This window comes from Giraffa tippelskirchi, chromosome 11, assembly GCF_054371585.1.
Source record: "Giraffa tippelskirchi isolate mGirTip1 chromosome 11, T2T-mGirTip1v1.2.pri, whole genome shotgun sequence".
Lineage (NCBI taxonomy): Eukaryota > Metazoa > Chordata > Mammalia > Artiodactyla > Giraffidae > Giraffa > Giraffa tippelskirchi.
Genome location: NC_137285.1, coordinates 109,605,995 through 109,630,283, shown reverse-complemented (window position 1 = coordinate 109,630,283; position 24,289 = coordinate 109,605,995). Strand labels below are relative to the sequence as shown.

Below are 24,289 nucleotides of genomic sequence, written 5' to 3'. Positions count from 1 at the left end.
CAGACAGAGAGAACATGCATCGGGTCGCTGGGCAGGCTCACGGCCTGTGCCTTGTCATCAGCCACACACCCTCACTCAGCTGGAGGACCCCCAGGGCAGGCAGCACTTCCCAGCAGTCTTTCTGCCCATTTCACAGACGGGGGAACCAAGATGGAGGTGAGTGGCAGAGAGCAGGAAGCAGAACCAGGGGTAAAAGTCAGAACTTGGTGCCCTCACTCCGTGTCACTTTCCATCCAGGAGGCACCATGAGGTTCTGGAATTCACACAAAGGGCGACCTTTCACCCAGATTCAAGCGGGTCTTTCCTGGCCTTTGTTCCCCCAACCCCAAGGAGCAGGCTTACACCGCAACACCACAACTGAGTCAAGATAGGAACTTCCATGACTCCTGACTCAAGCTCACATCACTGACACACACGATCTCTTCTGTTCCATTCGATGGAAACTCAATGAACATTTTAACTCTGCCCTGGCCCTGACCTCTGAATTCCTCTTTTGTAAGAAAGCAACAAACACTGAATGAACACAAGGCTCTAGCATAAGATGTCCTGGGTTCAACCCCCTGCTTTTATTTTTATTAGCTGTGTGACGTTAGGCAAGTCTCTTGAGTTTTTTGAACCTCAGTTTCTGTCATCTGTAAAATGGGGAAATACTGTGGCTGCCATGAAAATTAAGAGAATGTGTAAAGCCAGTTAGCGCCTAGCACACTGTAAATAAACAATAAATAGTCGCTGTTACCACTAGTTGGGCCTCAAATCTAAGTTCTCTGCTCAGATCCCTCTTCTCAGGACTTCAGTCTCATTAACTGGGAGAGATAGGGGCTGAGGGACCTGCAGGGTCAGTCCTGGATACGAATCCCTGGTGACATCAGTCAGTTCCCTGCTGGACATGGCTATGTGGTCCCCCAAGCACCCTGGCTCTGGGAGTCAGTCCTGAAGTTCCTCATTTAACAACCACAGGCTGGAAGGATGCCTGGACATCAGTTGAAATGGAGGCCCAGGAGGTGACGGTTTGTGCAGGGTCACGGTCATGAGCTGCAGAACAGGGACTGGTTGGTGGAGGCCCTCCCCAGTCTTGAGCAGCACAGGTCAGCTGGAGGCTTAACTCACACCACATTTGCTGACCCTTGGACTGGGCAGGCATACAGCCTCTGAGGGGTGCTCTAGGCTGACTCCTACTCTCTACAACATCCCCGCCCCAGAGTCACCTTCTTCCTATTGTCACCCAAACACTTTCCCTCCAACCTGGACACAGACCCCAGTCTTCTCAGGGGCCCAGCAGGAGTGGCGAACAGCTCAAAAAGGTGACACGGGGCAGGGGAGGGGCTTGCTAAAGAGCTCACTGTGTTTCTGGGGATGTCTCATGGAAGGAGAACAGCTGGATGGCCTCCCTGCCCCCATTCTTCACAACAACTCTGTGTTTCTGCTAATCGGCAAGGGAACTGAGGCTCGGAGGGGTGAGGAGGCTTGCTCAAGGTCATCCAGCTAGTAAAGAGTGTTGCTGAGATTTGAAGTCAGGTTTCCTTGACAGACAGAAAATGCTGTCTTTTGGGTGTCTAGAAGCAGGAAAGAAGGGCGTCTGGCCAAGCTCGGCTGCAGTTCCCTGCGTCCTGTCCTCTCTGGATCTTTGCCACCTGACAGAGCCCTCGAGGACCATAGGAAAGGCAGAGATTACTCCGTCCATTTTACAGCTGGGACAACCAAGGCCCACAGAATCAGTCTCCAGCCCTGGACTATACAGCAAGCTGTGCAGGGCAGAGGATGCAGGTTCAGACAGGAGACATGTGGATAAAAACTTAAAATACCTCCAATAGGGAGACTAGAACGGAGATGGAGTTCCAGGGCAGGGTCCAGGACCCCATTCGGAGTTTAGACTCACAGGTCAAATCAGCAGGGCCTCTGGTTCAACCACGCTGTGTCTGAACATGCCCCTCCCCTGCCTTCTGGAATCTTCCCCCAGCCACTCTGAGGCATGGGATCTCTCCAGAAACATGAACCCCAGACAGGTGAGTGGATGCAGACCTTTTCCCCCAAGCTCCTCTGAGTGAAGCTTCCTGTCTTGTTCCTAAAGGGAACTTGTGGGACCCCAGTGGGATGATTTCCACACAATCCCCAGCTCAACTTGCAGGATCAGCTTTCCTCTCCTTCCTGCCCCTGCATGAAGCCCTGCAAAAGGCCCTTTGTGCGAGGGCCATGGTGAAATGACGATCTGAGGGAGAGCGGCACAAAGGAGAGATGAGCCCATCAACCTGAGAAAGGGTTGATAATTCATAAGCCTGAGAAACGGGAAGGGAGGTAAAACTCTAAGATTCATTAAAATGCCCTGACGCCCCCAGGCACAGAAGCGTCGTTGAGAAATGGCTTGTCCTAGGATAGCTCACCCTGGGAGAAAAGAAAGGGCTGAGTTGACGCCAAGAGAGGAGCTCATTATGTTTTTTCTCTGGCTGCGTTTCTGGGCTGGAAAATGTGCGGCACAGGAGAGGGATAATGAAGGGGCTGAAATTTCAGACACTCCCAGCGAGCCGTGAGACAGGGATTTAGAACAAAGCGATGTCTGTCAGCGCCCAGTTTCCACCTCCCACTCCTCGGTGTCTTATACCAGCCTTCGGGCCCCCTGAAGCCCCTGGATTGGCAGCCCAGATTGGGATGCTGATAACAAACATGCTGGAAGCTCTGGGGAGGGGGTAGGAGGGCCTCTTTTAGCTGGACATACAAAAACACAGCTCTGGGCTCTGGCAGGAGTGAGACCTGAAGGTCTGCCCATCTCTGCTCAGACACTGAGGTGTGGAGACCCCAAGGGGGAGACCCCAAGGGAGAAACCCTGGGGTGCTGAAGACAGATCCCTGGGCTTGGCAATCAGGAGACCCAGTTTCAAATCCTGGCTCTGCCACTTACTGGCTGTGTGACTTTAGTCAAGTCCCTGATCATCTATCAACTCCGTAAAATGGGGATGATCCAGCCAAGGCATAGAAACAGAACCGATTGTCAGCATGTTACCTGGCACATTACAGATGCTTATTAAATCCCCCTCTCTGCATGCTTAACAAGCACATAGCATTAACTGGTATATAAAGAATGGATAAACAAGATCCTGCTGTATAGCACAGGGAACTATATTCAACATCCAGTGATAAGTCATAATGGAAAAGAATATGAAAAAGAATGTATAACATTTATAACTGAGTCACTTTGCTGTACAGCAGTAAGTAGTACAGTACTGTAAGTTAACTAAACTTCAATAAAAAATCCATTTAGAAAAAAATAATACATTCATATGATTCAAAAGCCAAATAATCTAAAAGGCATAGCCTTAAAAAACTCACTCTCACTTTATTCCCTATCCACTCCAGTTCCTCCTCCAACAAGTAACGACCTTTCAATGGTGTGTGTTTGTGTCCCCATACACAAATACAAACAGAAGTCATACATATTCTAGGAGCGTAAAATACATGCTGCTTTGTACAAACAAATGTATAGCATTTATGTGCCAGGTACTGATACAAGTACTTTGTAATATGAATTCATTTAGTCCATCAGAACAACCTGATGAGGTAGGTTGTTCGTCATCCCATTTTACAGATGAGGAAACTGAAGCAGTAATTTCAGCAAAGGCATCCAGCTAATGAATAGCAAAGCCAGGATATTCTGGCTCCAGAGTCTATACTTGAAGCACTGCACTATGGCAGGATTTCCTTTTCCCTTCCAGGGAGAAGGCTATGTATCCAGAACTTCAGGTGTCAGGGCATAACTATGCTCTTCCTAGAGAATAAGGGAGTGCAGAGCAGCAGGAGCAGCAGCAGCTGGGAGCCAGGTTCTCAGCTCCCCTCAAGAAAACAGACAACACACTGTTAAAGTGGATATAAGGACTTACTGCATAGCACAGGGAATACTACTCCATACTCTGTAATGGTCTATATGGGAAAAGAATCTGAAAAAGAGTGGATATATCTATACATATAACCAATTCACTTTGCTGTACACCTGAAACTAACACAACATTGTAAATCAACTATATTCCAATAAAAATTAAAAATTGAAAGCAAACAAGTGCCTACAGCCAGATTTCTATGGGCCTGAGGACGATCTGTTAGGATACAGCGGCCTTTTCCTCTCCCAAAGGCTCAGAAGGGTGAGGTGACCAAATTACACCACACAGCCTAGTGAGTGAGTAACGGGGAGGCAGGAAGCCTGAGCGCCTGGTCCCCACGACCCCTGGGTCCTGCTCGCTCACCTGGAGCCCGACGCTGTCAGCCTGGCCCCCTTTGATGAGGTGGGAGATGAACAGTCCACAGCCAAACTCAAGGCCACCACGCACGCTGAGGCCGAGGCCTTCGGGGTGCAGCCGGTCCAGACGCACCTCTTTCAGCTTCCTGCCATGGGGGGAGGGGCCGGTGACACCCCAGCTCTGGTCCGATGGCCAGCACTGCCCCATCCATTTATGAGGGACTCTGTCCATCCCGGGGTAACCCCTCCCATCCCCGCCTCCAGTCTGCAGCTCCCTCCGTTCCACACCTGGAGCGCCGGGGGGTCAGCTGGTCATACTCCACTTGGTGTTTCAGTGGGATCAGAGGCCTGATGGCATCGAACAGGGGCAGACGGCTGGGCTCGTTGATGACAAGCTTCAGGTCCCCCACAAGCACGGCCACGTCCATGGTCCTGCAGAGACACGGGGGCCCTGGAGCCTCATCCATAGCCATGACCTCTTAGACCCAAGGATTCCCAGAGGAAGCAGTCCTGGGTTGCGTCCCCATCCCCTGGGCCCAGACCTTGGGTGGATAAAAACTTAGAGCCCCTAATCCTGGGCCAGGTGCCTCAGAAGAATCCCAAGGAAACCATCCAGGTAGGGGTTGCTAAGCCATCAGGCAGATGAAATCGAGCCAGGATTCTCACTCGTCTCTGCCTAGTTCCAAAGCCTAAGATGCTTCCAGACAGAAAACGTCTGTGAGGTGGTGGCCAGCCCTCTCATACCCCTGCTTCTCACCTCTGAGCTGCAGCTGAGCTCTGTACATCCTGCCTTCACACTATCTCATACAAGCCTCCGCCTCACACCGTTCAGACCCTCAGTGTCTAGGGCCGGCACTTTTCTGGCTACCAGCTGACTCGCTTACTCTCAGTCCATCACCTTTTTTTAAAAATATAAGCTGATCCCTTCTCAAAACCCTTCGACGGTTCCCCAATGTCCAGAGGATGCAGTCTATCCTCCTTGGCAGGCTCAGGGTCTCCACGACCTGTTCTGTGGACCTGCCTGGGCTGTGTAAATATTTGCTGACACAAGTGAATGGCCTGTCTACCTGATTCCCAGGAACACCGAGCATCGGCCTCCCTGAGCACACCCAGGATTCAAGAGGGAAGTCGCCCTGTCTCAGAACGACCCATCCTAGGGCTTCCTGAAGATAGAGGTACCCAGGCTGGTTCACGGAACCTGGACCCTGCACACTTACTGGTGGTACATCCGCAGCACATCGTAGAGATAGTCCTTTTCTGCATCATTTTCAATCAGAAAATCCACCTGGAAAACCCCAAGGCAGAATTATAGCTCCAGGCCCAGCACCCCCACAGCAGATCTCGGGACAGGGAGGTCACTGACGGTGGCAGTGGAGTGGGGGGCCCTCCTCCACATCTCTTCAAGGTTGTGAGAAGAGGAGGGAAGCCAGAGACCAGGCTGGCACCTGCCTCCAACATATCAGAAGTGCAGACCACCCTGACGTGGCCACAGGAGTCCCTCTGCCTTGTGTCCGGATGTGGTCAGGCTGAGCCTCGTCCCCAGGGCGGTGATGCACACAGGCATACATACGCGCATCATAATGTGAACCCCTCGTGACGGTGATGCACTCCCATGGCAGCCGTACTGCCAATCACCTCCATGGCCATGTCACCCGTGTCCAGGCTGGCAACGCCAGTGTCAGCTCCCCGGTCTGGAAGAAGCCCACTCACTGTCTTACATGATGGTGGCTGTAGTGCCGGATGACTGCTTTCAGAAAGGATTTAGGCCACTCACTCAGATAGCACATCCCCCACCCCCCGCCAGAGCACCCTAGCACTGAATTCTCCCTCATCCAGTCCTGGCCTAAGCTGGATCGGCCCTGACTTCTGGTCACTCTTTCCCCTTCCCACGTCCCTGTGTGCCTCCCCTGCCACCAGAGGGAGAGAATCAGGTTACATTTTTTTCAGCTTCCCTGACATCAATGGCTGGGAGTCCAGGGTCAAGGTCAGGAGCTGTTTTGTTAGCACCTCAATCCCAGGGGAGCTAGTGGGCCAGGAGCCCTGGATTCCACTCCCTGAGACAGCTCAGTGTGTATCTCTGTGCACTATGTCCTGAGCTCTCTCTTCAGCCCAGGACTGAGTAAGGGGACAGGGTGGGAGCTTGAGGGGTCCTTGGATCCCTCTCTCCTCCAGGCTCCAGGCCCAGCAGCATGGTCCAGAGCTTCAGCCCACATAAGGGAGGGGTATGTTCTACCCACATAAGGGAGAACTGCTGCTGGAAGCTGCAAGCTCCCACCTGATTGGTCCTGATTGGTCCTCAGAGGAAAGTCGGAGCATCTTTGCCTTTTCCGTGGGTATCTTAAGGATTCTGGGAAGTTGGGGGGGAAATCTGTCTGTCCCAACCCAGAGAGAACACACAGGCCCCAGTCCTTGGGATTTCTGGCCTGAGCAGATGGGTACAGAATGCAGACTTCTGGTCTTCACCTAGCAGTACCTTCTTCCCTCTTAGAATCAAGCTGGACATTTGATTACAGAAGAGAATAAGCTAGGAGGTTTGCCCTGCACTGGCTCACAGTTGGGCTTCAGCAACTTCAGAAATTTATCCTACCTGCTCCAAGGAAGGCATTCCTACTTCCTCCCGCTTCAGTGCCCCTTTCCTCCAGGCCAGGGGCTCCTGGCCCGTAGAAGATGGGGGACAGAAGCATGTGCTAGAGTGGGCAACACTGAATCTTAGGTGGTAGCCTTGGCTTTTCCACACACCACAGAAGTGGGCACCTCGAAAAGCCCACATCTGTGAGGACCCAGCCTGGATTCTCTCCGCACTCTGCCTGGGCTTGCATGAGAGGGATGGGGAACCACGCCGAGACAGACCTGGACCGCCCACCTGTGGCTGTGGTGCAGAAATCTGAGCAGAGAAAAACTCTGAATTTCTCTAGGACCAGGTTCAGAAATATTTAAATAAGTTGGATCATATCACTTTTGTGCTTAATAGCTTCTCATTGTACTTAAAACAAAATTCAAGGACTTCCCTGGTGGTCCGATGGTTAAGAGTCCAGGTTCCCAGTGCAGGGGGCCCTGGTTCAATCCCTGATTAGGGAACTAGATCCTGCATGCTGCAACTAAGACCCAGCACAGCCAAATTCCTTACCTTATCAAGGCCCAGCTTTAGCTCCTGCCGCTCTTCCTAGCTACACAAGCCTCCTTTCAGTGTTTCCCCCAGGCTACACTCGCTCTAGCCTCAGGGCCGTCACATATGCTGTTCCCTCTGCCTGGATGGTTTTCCTCCTTCCCTGCATGGCTGGCCTGTTCCCCAGGGAGGTCTTCCTGCTCACCAACCTAAACAGAACCCACTCCATCACCCCAAAGATACTTCAATTCCTTCATTACAACAGTCACAATTTGCAATTAATTAAAGGCTTGCTTTTTTGTGAACTGGTTTGTTGCCTCCATCAAACAGAAAACCCTACAAGGGAAAGATGAAGTCTGTTTTTTCTAAGTCTCTTGTGCCTAATGCATAGAATGTGGTCAGTAAAGAAGTATCAGAGGGGTCTGTCCATCCCCCTGCCTCCTGGTCCACGCACAGTCAGATGGGAGGAAGGGAATCATGGGAGCAGAAGGGGAAGGGAAAAAACATTTGCATCATGGGATGGCACCAGGAGCTTCTCTGGGTTTTACTCCACTTATTTATCTCACCAGCCCTACAAGGCCAATTTTGCAGATGAGGAAACTGAAGACCAGAGAGGTTACAACATGTCACACAAGGTCCCACAGCTAATCAGAGACAGAGCCAACATTTGAACCTTGGTCTATCTGATTCTGGGGCTTCCCCAGTGGCTCAGCAGTCAAGAATCCACCTGCAAGGCAGGAGACACAGGAAACACGAGTTCGATCCCTGCATCTGAAAGATCCCCTGGAGGAGGGCATGGCAACCCACTCCAGTATTCTTGTCTGGAGAATCCCATGGACAGAGAAACCTGGCGGGCTACGGTCCATGGGGTCACAAAGAGTCTGAGTCACTGAAGTGACTGAGCACGCACGCATGTTATCTGATTCCAAAGCCTATGCTCTTCCCGCTATACCACTGCCTGTGTGAGTCAGGACTGAAAAAACTTCAGGGCCTCTTTTAGGCCAAAATTTCAAAACTTCCGCTCTCAAGCAGGTCCCCCTTATCACTAACCCCCATTTCTCTCCTTTGCACTCTTAAGAAATCCCTTTGGGTTTGGTCTATAACAAGCAAGAAAATATCTCTTTTGGATGACTCCTGGAACTGCAGATGTTCTGCTTTCTATGAAAGCATAAAAAGCCCATCTGCTCTGATTGCAGTGAGGAGAGCCCGACCAAAGGGCTTCTAGCTCAATTCCAGCCATGTGTGGTGACATAAGACAAAGCAGAGAGGGAAATCTCTTCTTGACTGAGGCCTTACAACTGAAGCTCTCTGCAACCCCTCCTTGCAGAAACGCCTCCTGCTGCATCATTGAATGTAAGAAGTGAGGCACCATCCTTGGCAGAAAGCATTTATGCACTGGGTGGAAAGTAGAAATGGAAGACAAAGGCAATTTCCAATATTAGAGTCTAAGGTTCTGCTTTTCTGCATCCCAAGCACAGATCGCTTGGAGATGCTCTTCGAGGAAAGAGCCTATTCCTGGGGGTCCCAGGCTCCTGGTCATTGTGGGCAGCCCTCCAATGCTGACCCCTGCATCCAGAGGTCCCAACCCAGAAACCACATCCTATCAGTCTCCTTCTGAGGCAGCCTGCAAAGTTCAGCTCTTTAGCTCCATTCATTCTCAGAGCCTAGGTCACTCCAACCCTGACGTTCAATTCTGCCCTTACCTATCCCTCCGGGGTCATCTCTATCACCTCCCAAGTGTGACTCAGGCTGCAGCCAAACAGACCTTCCCCTAACACACTGGAACCACCTCGACCTCATTGAGAATTGTCCCATCTATCCCCAGCAATTCAACTTTTCCATTTAAAAAATTATCCATTTGCCATAATATCTGGGAAATCATACCTGGCTTATGTAGAATGTTCTTTAAACACCAATGTAAGGGATAAATCAAAATGGTGGGAGTCTTGTGACCCTGACCATTCCCCTCCCAGGAATGTCTTCCAAAAGACTCAGAGATAACAGCACTATTTTGTTCTCTGACCACACATGAGTGAAAACACACACACCAAGAAAGACAGCTGAGACGGATGGAACTTTCTCTCCAGAGAAAGTTCAGGCTTCCAAGCCTGAACGTGCAGAAACATCACCACTGTAATTCAAATTTTGCTTTTAAGTATTTAAAAAACTTATATGATATCTCTTCCTCCTGAAATCTAGGTTCAAGCAAACTCCCCAGGAGGGTCTCTTCCACAGCAGTCCAAGGGGCAGCTTCAGGGATCCCGTCCCTGAACGGGATGTGTGTCAGAATGGCTGTCTGCCATTCTCCCAAAACCTTGTGCTCAGCTACCTGTAACGCACCTGGTACACAGTAGGTCTTAAAGCACCATGTCATGCAAACAGGTGCACAGTGCTCAGTGGTGTCTGCTGAATGATGAACTCCAGCGGCCTTAGTCTAGAGCCTTCCTTCTATCCTCTCCACAGTCTGGAGTCACCTTCCCATCACTCTTCAGTACACAGCCTCCTGAATCTGTCTCCTCTTAGCTCAATTCCAGTCTCAGACCCACGCAAGATGGCCTGTCCTCCCTCTTCCCACTGACTTCTGCTTTCATTTAAGGGGAGTCCAAGCCCCCTCTTCTAGAGTCTTTCCTGACCATACCCAGCCCAGAGCCTCCTTACCAGCCTCCCAGCCTGAGGCCCTTGAATGGCTCCCTCATTTGGGCCAGACTCTGCTTACCAACAGGCCACCATGTCTGAAGTACTTTACTTGTATTGTCTTTAACAACCCTCTGAGGTGGATGGATATTATCCCCATTTGACAGATGAGGAAATCAAGGCTCAGAAGTAGTAGAGATGAGATGACTGCTGGCTCCAAAACCCTTGCTTTTTTCCAAACTACCACATGGTATCCACTTACCAGGCAGACCTTTCTTAATTGCATTTGTCTAATACACACTAATTGAGCACCTACTGTGTGCAAGATACCATGTCTTCTTTCTGTAACTAGATATAAAAAGCCTTTCCCTTTCTTGGATCCCTCTTGATGATGGACACAGAAGCCCTAAGGAGACCACCATGTATAAGTAACTGTGTGGGGGTCTCTTTATCACATCAGTACCCTATGTCCACTCATCTTGTGCCCACTGATCTTGTGTCTGGTCCCATCTGTCCAGCATGGGCCTTCTCTGGCCGATGCTCAGCTGGCTCAGTGCTGTTGGCCTGCATGGTAAGAGACATCTCCCTCCTCACAAGGTGCAAGCCCCTTGTCTAGGGCACTGGAAGTAGACTCTGGGTTTGGCCTTGGGTCTCTCCAACCTCACCTCCCTGCCTTCCTCCATATGGACTGCCGTTTCAGATTGGCCTCACAGGGGAAGCACACAACCTTCAGCTCATGAAAATTCATGTATGTACTCAGCCAAAGACAGAGAAAGAGAGCAAGAAGCAGATTAAATAATGCATGCTGTTCCACTGGGTGATATTTGCCCTCCCAGGGCTGTGGCGGGGAATATCTATAAAGTGCTTAAGACAGTGCCTAGGGCTCTGAAACCTCAAGGGCTCTAGGATGTGTGCTGCATCACTTCCCTTTTGCCTCCAGACCCACAACCCAGCCTCTTCCACCTAGAGGAGTGTCCCAGGAAGCTTTGCCTGGGCTCCCTGCCCTCTACTTCCTTCTGGGTTCAGCCAAGGAGGGCGGTAAGATGGCCTGGGGAGAAAGGGAGTGGGGTTCTGATTCCCCGGCTCTCTCTGTGCTAGACCACCATGAGGCAGGTGCCCCTACCTGAGGCTGCAGCGTCTGACTGGGCGTCTCTCTGCAGCCACTCTCTCCCTTGTTTTGGAATCCCCTTCCCTTGCCCCTTGGGGAGCCCCTGGCCTCCAGCTGCTGCTGGTCCCAGGCTGTGTCACCACGCCTTGGCAGCTCAGCCATCCCCGCCCTTTCCTGTAAGCAGTCCCTTCATAAAACTCTTCAGTTTCCCATTTGAGTGAGCCACTTGCTTCCTGCTGAAGCCTTGGCTGGTATGAAATCTTAGCTCTAAGCACTGGTAGTACCAGCAGTATTTCTTCTCTGTGAGCTCTTCCTCTACCTATAAAAGTAGCTCAGTCATGTCTGACTCTTTGCAACCCCATGGACTGTAGCCCACCAGGCTCTTCTGTCCGTGGAATTCTCCAGGCAAGAATACTGGATTGGGGAGACATTTCCCTCCTTCAGGGGATCTTCCCGACCCAGGGATCGAACCTGGGTCTCCTGCATGGCAGGTAGATTCTTTACCATCTGAGCCACCAAGGAAGCCCAAGTCTCCTCAAATGCCAGCTCCCCTTGGTCAAGCCTTTCCTCAGGCTCCCCCACAAAGCCTGCCCTGTCATCCTCTCTGCACAGGATGGCACTTTGTCCCCACCTCTGCCGTGGGACTCACCAAGCTCTGTTGGACTTTCTTTCTTCACCTGCCTGCCTCCTCACTAATCCATATGTGGTCCCGACACTAGAAGGAAGGTGGGCAGTGAGGCCACACCCCCTTTCCCATGTGAGTTTGCACTTCTCCGGGCTTTCAGTCTCCTCTTCCATAAAATGGGAATAAAAGTATCTCATAGGATTCCATCTGTTTGTGAGATATTAAAAATGGCTTTTTAAAAAATTCTTCATTGAGTGAATAGTTGTTACTTTGAACAGTGCCTGGAAAATAGTGGGTTCTAAGTGTTTGTTAGTTAAACTAAGTAAGAATAAATGAATACAAATTCCGTGTTCTCAGAAGTTGGCAGAGAGTGGACCTCCATAAGTGTTGTTGGGATGTTGGGATCTAGTTCCACTTCCACCCAGGCCTGCACAGTAAGCATCCCAGAGTTCATTTCAGTCGCTCAGTTGTGTCGGACTCTTTGCGACCCCATGGACTGCAGCACGCCGGGCTTCCCTGTCCATCAACAACTCCCAAAGCTTACTCAAACTCATGTCCATTGAGTCGGTGGTGCCATCCAACCATCTCATCCTCTGTCGTCCCCTTCTCCTCCTGCCTTCAGTCTTTCTCAGCATCAGGGTCTTTACCAATGAGTCAGTTCTTCGCATCAGGTGGCCAAAGTATTGAAGTTTCAGCTTCAGCATCAGTCCTTCCAATGAATATTCAGGACTGATTTCCTTTAGGATTGACTGGTTGGATCTCCTTGCAGTCCAAGGAACTCTCAAGAGTCTTCTCCAACACCACAGTTGAAAAGCATAAATTCTTCGGAGCTTGGCTTTCTTTATAATCCAACTGTCACATCCATACATGATTACTGTGGGCGTCCCAGAGAGCACTGGGTTTATCTGACTCATGTTTTATTATCCTTCATCTTTTCAAGAGACTTGTGTCATGCTTACTAGTTGGTAGCATTTGACCCAGTGCTGGGCACAGCTGATCACACCCTCCTTCTGCTGGTTCTCTTGCCTTGCTTGAGGTTCCTTCTCCTCTTCATCTCCTCTACAGGTTGGGGTGCCCCAGGCTCTGTTCCGAGTCTTCTCTCCATCAGCACCATCTCCCTAAGTGACCTCACCAGTCTCTGGGGTTTAAATACCATTTATACCATAAGGATTCACTGAGGCTTATCCCCAGCATTGAACTTTCCCCTGATTTTCACACTCCTACATCTACTGATCTTCTCAGTCACCTTTGTACTTGGAGATCTAAAAGGTATTTCAAACATAAAACATTCAAAATGGAACTCTTGGTTTCTACCACCTCTGGCTCTGTCTCCACCAACCTGCTCCTCCTCCCAACACGGTCTCACCCTTGATACCTTTCTCTCCACACCTGACCATTACATCAGCAAAGCCTGTCAGGTCTACCTTGAACATGTATTCTGGGCCTGGCACTCCATCTAGTCCATTGCAGGAGCCTCCTAATGGAGGGTCCCCCTTCTCCCCTTTGCCCTCTCAGTCTGTTCTCTACCATCAGTCAGAGCAATTCTCTTAAAATGTAAGTCAATCATTTCACTTCCCTGCTGGCTTCTCTCACTTAGAACAAAACCCCAAATCCTGAGTATGGCCCATTAGGACTCCATCACCCCTCTGATCCATCTCCCACCACTCTTCATTCCGAAAGTCCTCTCAGAAACACCATCTTACTTGCTGTTCCTAAAGAAGGCAACCAGATGCTTGCTTCAGGGCCTTCGCACTTGCTGTTCCCTCTTCCTGGAATGTTCTTCTGCATATATCTGCATGACTCCCTCCTTCATTTCTTTTATGTCTTTATGTCTTTGCTGAAATATCACTTTTTTCAGAGAGGTTTTCCTGACTATCCTATAAAAAGTACTATTTAGTCACTCTTTATCCCTTCACCTAACTCAGTTAATTTTTTTCATAGCATTCATTACTACTTGGCATTTTGTGACAGTTCCATTGGTTTGCTTGTTAACTGTCTTCCCTACTAGAATGTACTCTCTAGGAGGGCAGGGACTTTGTTTTGTTATTCAATGGTTAGAGTACTGCCTGGCATGTATTAGCAACTCAGTCAATATTTATTGTATGCGTGCATGATGAATGAAAGATTAGCAAATCCCTAGAAGGCAGAAGCTCTTTCTGACCTTATTTATCCCCCAAACCTCTTCTACCAGATGCCTAGCTTTGGGCAGGGTACACTACAGATGCCCATGAATATGTGATCGCAGAACAGTCAGTAAATACTTTTTGAGCAAATGAGTAACCAAGTTCCTGCAACCTGCAGGTGCAGCGTGGAAGAGCAGGTTTCTTTTGAAAAGCTGGTTCTCTTGGGGGGAAGCCTCAGTCTCTGATGCCCCCCTCTCCTTGCCTTGGCATCCTGGCCCAAGGCTGTGACCAGGAAGGGCATGCAAGTGCTTCTCATGGCCTTGGGGAAACCGTACAAACCCAACAGTCCCCGCTCAATGGTCTGGAGGCTGTTGGGTCATCCATTAGGATGCTCTGCAGGCATCAGTGGGGAATAGTGCGGCCATTTACCAAATGGTTGCTGCACAACCAGAGCAGCCAGTATTTGAACTCCTATTTCATCGTAACCATCCTGTGAGGTGAGCACAATGAATTCCATCTCACAGTGAAGGAAACTAAAGCTCAGTGAGGTTAAGTGGCTTGCTCAAGGTCTCACTGCAGTGAGTGACAGAACTAAGATTTGAGCCGATTTCTACCTCATTGGGTAGAACACCTGGTGGCTCAGGTGGTAAAGAATCTGCCTACAGTGCAGGAGACCCAGGTTTGATCCCTGGGTGGGGAAGATCCCCTGGAGAAGGAAACGGCAACCCACTCCAGTATTCTTGACTGGAAAATCCCATGGACAGAGGAGCCTGGCGGGCTATAGTCCACAGAGTTGGCAAGAGTCAGACATGACTGAGCAACTAACACACACACTGACTACCTCATTGGAAAAGACCCTGATGCTGGAAAAGACTGAAGGCTAAAGGAGAAGGGGGCAGCCAAGGATGAGATGTTTAGATAGCATAACTGACCCAATGGACATGAATTTGAGCAAACTCCAGGAGATAGTGGAGGATAGAGGACCTTGGCAGGCTACAGTCCATGAGGTCGAAAAGAGTCAGACATGACTTAGCGACCAAACAACAACTACTTAACTCCAGACAACAGACAACAGTAGACATTTACTGAGGCTTCACTAAGTAACAGGCTCTATTTAAGCTCTCTGCACATGTGTAGGTCTCATCTATCTCTCACAATAAACTTACTGCTGCTGCTGCTGCTGCTGCTAAGTTGCTTCAGTCGTGTCCGACTCTGTGCGACCCCATAGACGGCAGCCCACCAGGCTCCGCCATCCCTGGGATTCTCCAGGCAAGAATACTGGAGTGGGTTGCCATTTCCTTCTCCAGTGCATGAAAGGGAAAAGTGAAAGCGAAGTCGCTCAGTCGTGTCCGACTCTTAGCGACCCTGTGGACTGTAGCCTACCAGGCTCCCCCGTCCCTGGGATTCTCCAGGCAAGAATACTGGAGTGGGTTGCCATTTCCTTCTCCAGTGCATGAAAGGGAAAAGTGAAAGTGAAGTCGCTCAGTCGTGTCCGACTCTTAGCGACCCCATGGACTGTAGCCTACCAGGCTCGTCCGTCCATGGGATTTTCCAGGCAAGAGTACTGGAGTGGGGTGCCATTGCCTTCTCCGATAAACTTACTAGTTAAGTATTACTGTGATCCTCATTAACCAAATTGGAGAACTGAGGCACAGAGAAGTTAATAACTTTCTCCAGGTCACACAGCACTTTCCCTGACAACACACTACCTTTAATGCTACCTCCAACGACTAAGGATTTATTTAGATTACAAATCATTCTCAAGGGGGAAAATTTGCTCTGAAACACTAAGGAAGGGGCATCTAGAAAGCAATCAACAGCAAGGTCTCTCCTCTGCTGCTTCATCCTCTCTCCCCAGTTCCCAGATGATCTCCAACCTGGGAGGGGAAGGCTGCTGCGGCCTCCGAAGCAACAGGGCACAAAGTCCAGCCCTGGCCTTGCCCAGCACGCCCCGCCTGCACACCCAGGGCATTAATAGGTAATGACTCTTGCGATGAGGAACAGCAGGGAAGTGGAAACACAGAGGCTTGAGGCTCTTTGGAGCCCATGGGGCCTGGGGAAGAGAAACAGGGGCTAACTCAGGGGTTGTGTCAGACACTGGAGACCCCAGAAACAACTCTCTCAAAGAGGCTAAGAAAAGCACCTCATGAGGAGAAGACAAAAGAGGACCCGACATTTCTTTCAACCCCAGGGCAGGAGAGTGAAATTCAAGCCTGAGTCATCTTGGGGTAGAGAACAGGCAAGTGGGTTGCCTGAAATCTACACTCACCAAATATCTCCGGCGGCTGAAATTTCTCCCTTCTGGTCCCTTTGCAACAGGATGTGCTGGTGACACTGTCTCACACTCTCCTTGCTATTTCCCAGCCCCCAAACTCCTGCGTGAACTTCCGGATATCTCTTATCCCTGGGATCCCAAGGCCTCATTTTTAGAAGACTCCAGCCAGCAGGAGCTGTCCCCAAACCTTGATTCCAACACTCAGCACCCAGGTGTGGGTAGTTATTAGTGTAGGGTCTGTCTCCCACCCACATGACCAGCAATTTGAAGGCACAGACTGGGTGCTCAAAACATGTTTCTTAAATGAACAACTGACCGTTGGTCCCTAGTCCCAGGCCACAACCCTCAGCCCCTGTGGCCTCCATACTGGCTGCTCCTTGAGCTCCCCTGGGCCTCTCTGTGGTGAGAGAGGGGCCAAGCCCCCAGACCTTGCCTACCTGAGCTCTGCCCCCTCAGGCTTGGGAAGGGGGTTGGCTGGGTTTAAAGACACTGCCCCTCTGGGTGGGTCTCAAGGCACAGTCACCCTTTCCTCAGGCAGGGCCTGTGGGTAGCTCCAGACACCCCTGGCTTCACCCGTGGACTCTGAGTCACCCTCAGGCCTAGTGGGGAGGTCCACTGGATCTTTTCAAAGGGTCCTCTCTGACCTCAGGGCCTCAGCGACTCCTGCACAGCTCTGGAAACAGTTCTGGGAAGCCTGGGTCAAACCCAGCGACGGTCTCTGACAGTCCTGGGCCACCAATGAAGCCCCTCACTGGGACACCCTAGGGGAGAGCCTGAAGGGTCTGGCTGACTCCCACAGCCCCCTGGGCAGCTCCTCTGCTATTTCTCAGGTCCTAAGAAATGCCCTTAGGTGGGGAGTGGGCTGCCTGACTTGCCTCTAACTCGAATTTTCAGGTCAGAAGACAGATGGAGGCATCCACTTGCTGTCTCTCCCAGTCCTCACCTCTCAGACACTATCCCAGAGCCTCTCCACACACAGCCCAGAGCTGGAGGCGCTAGGAGGGAGGGGGGCAGGGGGGGCGGGCGTTGCCCACTATGGGGCATCTCAGAGAATTATCCCATCTCAAGCCAAGATCGGAGAAGGCAATGGCACCCCACTCCAGTACTCTTGCCTGGAAAATCCCATGGACGGAGAAGCCTGGTAGGCTACAGTCCATGGGGTCGCTAAGAGTCGGACACGACTGAGCGACTTCACTTTCACTTTTCCCTTTCATGCACTGGAGAAGGAAATGGCAACCCACTCCAGTATTCTTGCCTGGAGAATCCCAGGGACGGCAGAGCCTGGTGGGCTGCCGTCTATGGGGTCGCACAGAGTCGGACACGACTGAAGCGACTTAGCAGTAGCAGCAGTAGCAGTAGCAAGCCAAGATCGGAAGGAATTTTAACCCCCCACCCCCTACCCCCCGCAGCGTATTAAGAAGAAGGACACTTTCAGGAAGGAGATCGGCTTAGTGACTCCTACACCTCGAGTCCCAGTGCTCCTCCCTCATTTTACTGGGGATTCCTGCTGGCAACCAAAGGACCCTCAGGATCCCAGGCCACCCAGAGCCCCAGGACCGGCCGGCAAGGGGAGGGGTGGTGCCATGGTGTACACCGCCCACCCACTCCGCCCCAGGACTCCGCGGGGGCGCCGGAGGGCCCGCTAGCAGCTCTGACCTTGTGCCGGAATTCTCGGGCCACCTTCCGATCCATGGCTGGGTTGGATCGAGTCACTCGCTACACAGTTCCGCTCCTTCGGGTCCCGGCTGCTGGGTGACGGGCTGCCCCAGCCCGCAGAGGCGGTGACCATGACAGGCGGAGCCTGGGAAGGCGAGGGTGGGGCCTGGGGCGGGCGGGGCGACGGGAGGCACCTGTCGTGACTCTCGCCGCCTCTCACTGAAGCCTGAGAGCCGCTGGCCAGGAGGGTGTGTCTATGGTGGCGGCAGCGATGGTTGGACGTGTGACTGGCCCTGCCCTTGGAGTGGTTCCCAAACACACGCGGTTAAGGGAAAGGATCTCAGGAAGCTGTCTGTCACCCCTTGCCAAGCATCTCACCTTCAGTGTACATTCTATAGTGGTCTCTTCCCTGGACTTTCCCAATTTGGAAGAAACCTGTTTGTGAATTCCTTGGGGCTGGGTCTTACTGTAGCCCATAGCAACCTGAACAGTGGGTAGGAGGGCCCCTTCTCCACTGACTTCCTCTCCACAGTTCCTTAGCTCCCCTCCTCTCTCTCTCTCTCTCTCTCTCTCTCTCTCTCTCTCACACACACACACACACACACACACACACACGAGCATGGAAGGGCCTGAAAATGATATCCTGATTTACAGCCGACCTTTACCCAGGGATGAGGCCCCGTCTGGTTCATTTGATTCAGTTCAACTAAGATCTGAGGTAGGAGATAGATGGGCTCCAGGTTGGACATTTACAATCAGCCAGCCTGCCTCCTCTTTGCATTTCCTGAGGCAAGAGATAGGTGGGCTGCAGTTGAGGAACTGACCACCAGCCCCCTGTTGGCTCTCACAAATGGAAGCAACAACAGAAACAGGGTAAATAGAAAATCTTTGTCTCCTATAAACATCTCAAGGGGATAAGGCAAAATCCAGTCTGAGTAGAGGATATGGGAGATTCTACACATGTGCAGAAAGGCTCCTTGGAGTTAAAAGTCAGGGGATAACTCCAGGGGAGGGTCCCAGGGTAGGCCAAGTATGCAAAAAGAAATCAGATAATTGGCCTGAAAGAAGACAAAGGCCCGGAAATACTGACCTATATACATGATTTAACTGCCTCTTTACTGTGCTCCTCCTCAGGAGGGGGGACACCCACACCCTTTCTCTCTGGGTGTGCATCTCAGCCTTGCTTCTATCTCAACTAAACAAACTGTTTCTCAGCTCACTCTCCCACTTGTTGTTGTGCTATGTCTCTAAAATAAACTTTGTACCTGCATTTACAGTTTCTGCCTCCGTGATAAATGCACTTTTCACTGGGGACAAAGATCCAAGGAAAACTAGCTTCTAGCCTCTAGCCCTTGTTGGTTTGGTGGCTAGGATTCCTGGTTTTCAATCAGGCTACCCAGATTCAATTCCTGAGCAGGGAATGAAGATCTGTTTCAGGCCACCGGTCTCTGCTGCCCCACCCAGATCAGGTCTAGTGCTGGGGTGCAAAGATAATGATGAACCAAGCCTGAGACAGACTAAGAGCACAGAGGGGGTGAGGGGTGATAAAGACAGTTGTGAATGGAAAGAGTGGCCACCTTTAATTACAAATTTGTTTACTTGTTTCTGCATTCGACCCAGGGCAAGGGCCTGCCCTATTTGCACCATGTCAAAGGTGAGGGGACAGGAGATGGACTGCAGCCCAAATCAGTGAATTACTGATAGGCACCTAGAGACCCCATCCTTTGCAGCCCACTCGCAATAGCTGAAGTTTTGCCAGGAGACTATTTTTATTTGTCTAAATTATGACCTAATTTGAGATGTAAATCCTTTCTGGAAAAGAACCTTAAAATAGCATCCATATTCTCCCCCTAGTATTAATTAGTTATGTCAGAGATAAAAGACTTGTGGGATTTTCAAAGATCTAGGAAAGGTGCACAAAATAAATTCCTGTCCAACTGACTTTTTGACTTTCTGCATTTCATAACTATGTCATATGGCTGTTTATTTCATGTATAGATTTCAGGCAGAGAAGTAAATGCCCTTATGAGAGTGAATGACATCCATTGACACCCCAATCCTTCTTTTAACTGAACACTGACCACGCAGATGCTCTTCTCTAAATGTCTCCCTCTTGGTTTTAGGAACAAAACTGAGTCCTGGTTCTCCTTTCCCATTGATACCAAGCCCAAGCTCATACAGTTTGATGCACAACAGACCGATAAATTGAGAGATGACTTGTTGGGGCAAGGAACAGTGATTTTATTTATAAAGTCAGCAGACCAAGAAGATGGTGGACTAGAGTTCCAAAGAACCATCTTCCCTGAGTTAGAATTCAGGCTTCTTTTATACTGAAAGAGGAAGCAGGCATCTTTTATACTAAAAGGGGAGGGAGTGTGGTTGGATGTTGCAAACTTCTTGATGCTGGAACCCTTTGTTCTTATAGCTGTCCACATACCTTGGGTCTCAAACAAGACAAACGTTATTCTCTCTTCTGAAACTTTTATCTCTATATGAATGGGAAATTCATATTAATGGTTAGAGCCCTGAAAATGGGTTATCCTGTATATTTCACACTATTGGCTATATTCTTGACTTAGAGCAAAAGCAACAGAATACAAAGGTCAAAGTAAAGGAAATAGATTCAATATGGAGTCAGATTTGTCCTTCCTTATTACACCATGAATGTTCCTTTTCAAGCTTTCTCTAAGACAATCTTGCCTTCACCCATTCCTTAACTGGTGTTCTTTAAGGTTCCATCCTTGGCTTTCTCCTCTTCATCGTCCCACCTAAGCCCATGGCTTCAAATACGCTGTGTGGAGATAGCTTTATTTACCACTGTATTTCCAGAACAGTGTGTGGCAAGGAGTAGATGCTCAATAAATTTCTTGACCGGATGAATGAATAAATGCATCCCAAATATACACCTCTGCCCAGGGGCCTATGAGGGCTGACACTATCATCATCACCATCTACAAGGCCTGGCTTCTGGTTAGTGTTCTAACACTTAGTTGGCCAAGTGAAAGATGCAAAGTTTCCCAAGGCTCTCAGGCCCACATTTCTACCATTCCAAAATTTTTCCTGGGCAGTTTTTGTCAAAGTCAGGCCTCAATGGGACCAATAATATCTGAGTGTAAGGCATTTCTGTTAGTCAACATATCCTGAGCTGGGGCCTGAGGTAGTGCTGGACACACAGAAGACTAAGGCATGATCCACCCCCTCAGTTGAGTTCAGTTCAGTTACTCAGTCATGTCTGACTCTTTGCGACTCCGTGAACTGCAGCACGCCAGGCCTCCCTGTCCATCACCAACTCCCGGAGTTCACCCAAACCTATGTCCATTGAATCAGTGATGCCATCCAACTATCTCATCCTTTGTCATCCCTTTTTCCTCCTACCCTCAATCTTCCCCAGCATCAGGGTCTTTTCCAATGAGTCAGCTCTTCGCATCAGGTGGCCAAAGTATTGGAGTTTCAGCTTCAACATCAGTCCTTCCAATGAACACCCAGGACTGATCTCCTTTAGGATGGACTGGTTGGATCTCCTTGCAGTCCAAGGGACTCTCAGGAGTATTCTCCAACACCACAGTTCAAAGGCATCAATTCTTCGGCGCTCAGCTTTCTTTACAGTCCAACTCTCACATCCGTATATGACTACTAGAAAAACCATAGCCTTGACTAGACGGACCTTTGTTGACAAAGTAATGTCTCTGCTTTCTAATATGCTGTCTAGGTTGCTCATAACTTTCCTTCCAAGGAATAAGTGTCTTTTAATTTCATGGCTGCAATCACCATCTGCAGTGATTTTGGAGCCCCCCAAAATAAAGTCAGCCACTGTTTCCTCTGTTTCCCCATCTATTTGCCATGAAATGATGGGACTAGATGCCATGATCTTAGTTTTATGAATGTTGAGCTTTAAGCCAACTTTTTCACTCTCCTCTTTCACTTTCATCAAGAGGCTCTTTAGTTCTTCTTCACTTTCTGCCATAAGGGAGGTATCATCTGCATATCTGAGGTTATTGATATTTCTCCTGGCAATCTTGATTCCAGCTTGTGCTTCATCCAGCCCAGCGTTTCTCATGATGTACTCTGCATATAAGTTAAATAGCAGGGTGACAATATACAGCCTTGACCTACTCCCTTTCCTATTTGGAACCAGTATGTTGTTCCATGTCCAGTTCTAACTGTTGCTTGCTGACCTGCATACAGGTTTCTCAAGAGACAGATCAGGTGGTCTAGTATTCCCATCTCTTTCAGAATTTTCCACAGTTTATTGTGATCCACACAGTCAAAGGCTTTGACATAGTCAATAAAGCAGAAAGATCTTCACAACCTACAAAAAAGATCTTTACGACCCAGATAATTACGATGGTGTGATTATTCACCTAGGCCTTAAGAAGCATCACTGCGAACAAAGCTAGTGGAGGTGATGGAATTCCAGTTGAGCTATTTCAAATCCTAAAAGTTGATGCTGTGAAAGTGCTGCACTCAATATGCCAGCAAATTTGGAAAACTCAGCAGTGGCCACAGGACTGGAAAAGGTCAGTTTTCATTCCAATCTCAAAGAAAGGCAATGCCAAAGAATGCTCAAACTACTGCACAATTGCACTCATCTCACACACTAGCGGAGCCTGTGGGTTGCCATCTATGGGGTCGCACAGAGTCGGACACGACTGAAGCGACTTAGCAGCAGCACACACTAGTAAAGTAATGCTCAAAATTCTCCAAGCCAGGCTTCAGCAATATGTGAATCGTGAACTTTCAGATGTTCAAGCTGGATTTAGAAAAGGCAGAGGAACCAGAGATCAAATCGCAAACATCCGCTGGATCCAACTCCTAGAGGTGCTCAAAACTAGGGGTAGAGTGGGGTCTTGGGGACCCAGGAGGCTGTAGTGGGAAATGGTGTAAGCACAGGCTAGGACTCTGCAGGCCCGAGCCATGGTTCTGCCACTGACCACTGAGTTGTGCCTCCTGTGACCTCTGTAAAAGGAGTGCATAGGACCAGACTCATACCAGCATCCTGGGTCTCCAAGAACCCAGTAAGGGGCTTCCAGAACCCAGGTTACCGAGCCAGGGATCTCTGAGGAGCAAGAGATGTTAGAAGCTGCACAGACTGCCTGCCTCTTTGCTCCCCCAAGGGACATAGCGCTGAGTGTGATCTGAATCCAACCTCCCTTGGGGAGGGGCAGACACAGGCCAAGAAGAACAAAGGCAGCGCCCCGCCCCGCTTCAGGCTTCTAAATTATGGTAATAAGTTGGGCGGGCCTATCACTCTAGCTTGGGGCGGAGCCAAGTGCCTGGGAGGCGGAACCAAGGGTACCCTGGGGCAAGAGAGCGAGAGGCACGGCGGCCTCCAACTAGTGGAGCTGTGACTCTACCTTCGCGGGTCTTGGTCCTGCGGTCAGGCTTCCCAGTCCCCACTCGCCCCTATGGGGGCCCCGGTGCTAGTGTTTTGCCTGCTCCTAGCTTGCGTCTGGCTGCCCCGGGGTGAGCCGGCAGGGGAGGTTCCGCCACTGCAGTCTCTCGGTGGGAGGGGTGTGGACTAGGAGAGGCCAGGAACCTGGGAGAACGTTTAGAGGGACAGGCCTGGGCCAGCTGGAAAGGGGAAAGAAAGAAGGTTTGAGGGAAGGCAGGGGGACAGCCAGGGAGTGGGTCCGGGGAGAGGGACCGCAGAAGGAAAGAAAGGCCAGCGGCAGTCAGGGGAATGGCTCTCAAGCTGGGCAGCGTGGAAGACATCCAAGGAGGGGGAACCAGAGAGAACTGGGGCACAGAGAGTAGGAAGGAGGAGGGAGAGCCTTGTTGGGAAAGAGTCCCCAGGGAGGGGGAGAATGGATTTGAGATGGCTGCAGGGAGAGAGAATGGGGGTGATGGCAGGTATGAGAGAGGCTTCCCAGCAGGTGGGGAACGGGGTGAGAAGGGGTGGGAGGCATAGATTGAGTGGAGAGTAATCCCCCCACCCCCAGCCGCAGCACCCACACCTCGGGGCAATGCAGAGCTGCAGCCTGAGCCAGCCCAGGATCCCAGGTGAGTAGGCAAGAACTGGTAGCTACGCCACTCACTGGTTCCATCTTTATTCCTGGCGTGGGTGACCTCAGGGGTTAGCACAGGGGGTGGGATGGGCCTGGGGTGTTGGGGAGGCATGGCCCACTCCTGTCCCCTCACCCACACCAGGCTTGTTTCTCACCTAGCCACAGCCGTCAGGAGGCAGTCCTTGCCATAGGGGATGCTACCACGGTGATGGGAGGCCAGGTAAGGGGAGGCCTGGGGAAGGGGGCACTTCACTGGGCAGGGGCTTATTTCTGTCTGGGTTTGAGGCTGTCTGGGAGCTCTGTAGGTGGCAGGAAGTATGTTTCTACAGTTATTCAAAAGGGAACCAACAAAATTCTTAGTATATGTCTGAAGAATGCAAGTTCATAGGATATTTCTACTTCCACTTTCTAATCCCTTGGGGCCCTATAGCCAACTTTTGTTTATTTATAAATTGTGTTTTAGAGGAAGAGGGCACAGAGTTGCCATCAGGAGACAGCTGAGCTCTTTCCTTTCCTGGGTTAAAGCGGGAAGGTGA

General features: G+C 50.4%; 2 protein-coding genes across 4 annotated transcripts in view; one reads left to right on the top strand and one right to left on the bottom strand.

The window, feature by feature from the left end:
• Positions 1–17,835, bottom strand: part of USH1C (USH1 protein network component harmonin) — a 49,475-nt gene extending 31,640 nt beyond the window's left edge. For all 3 annotated transcript variants that reach the window (XM_081541459.1, XM_081541460.1, XM_081541458.1), the window contains exons 1-4: positions 17,749–17,835; positions 5,439–5,506; positions 4,510–4,653; positions 4,229–4,367 (exon numbers count right to left, since the gene is read on the bottom strand). In XM_081541459.1, the coding sequence (XP_081397585.1) occupies positions 4,229–4,367; positions 4,510–4,653; positions 5,439–5,506; positions 17,749–17,784 (387 nt within the window). In that variant the 5' untranslated portion in view covers positions 17,785–17,835. The remainder of the gene's footprint in view (positions 1–4,228; positions 4,368–4,509; positions 4,654–5,438; positions 5,507–17,748) is intronic.
• Positions 17,836–23,153: 5,318 nt separating this feature from the next.
• The window catches only part of OTOG (otogelin), an 85,667-nt gene continuing 84,531 nt past the window's right edge, over positions 23,154–24,289 (top strand). The window contains exons 1-3 of the mRNA XM_081541780.1: positions 23,154–23,250; positions 23,688–23,748; positions 23,913–23,973. Coding sequence (XP_081397906.1) covers positions 23,154–23,250; positions 23,688–23,748; positions 23,913–23,973 — 219 coding nt within the window. The remainder of the gene's footprint in view (positions 23,251–23,687; positions 23,749–23,912; positions 23,974–24,289) is intronic.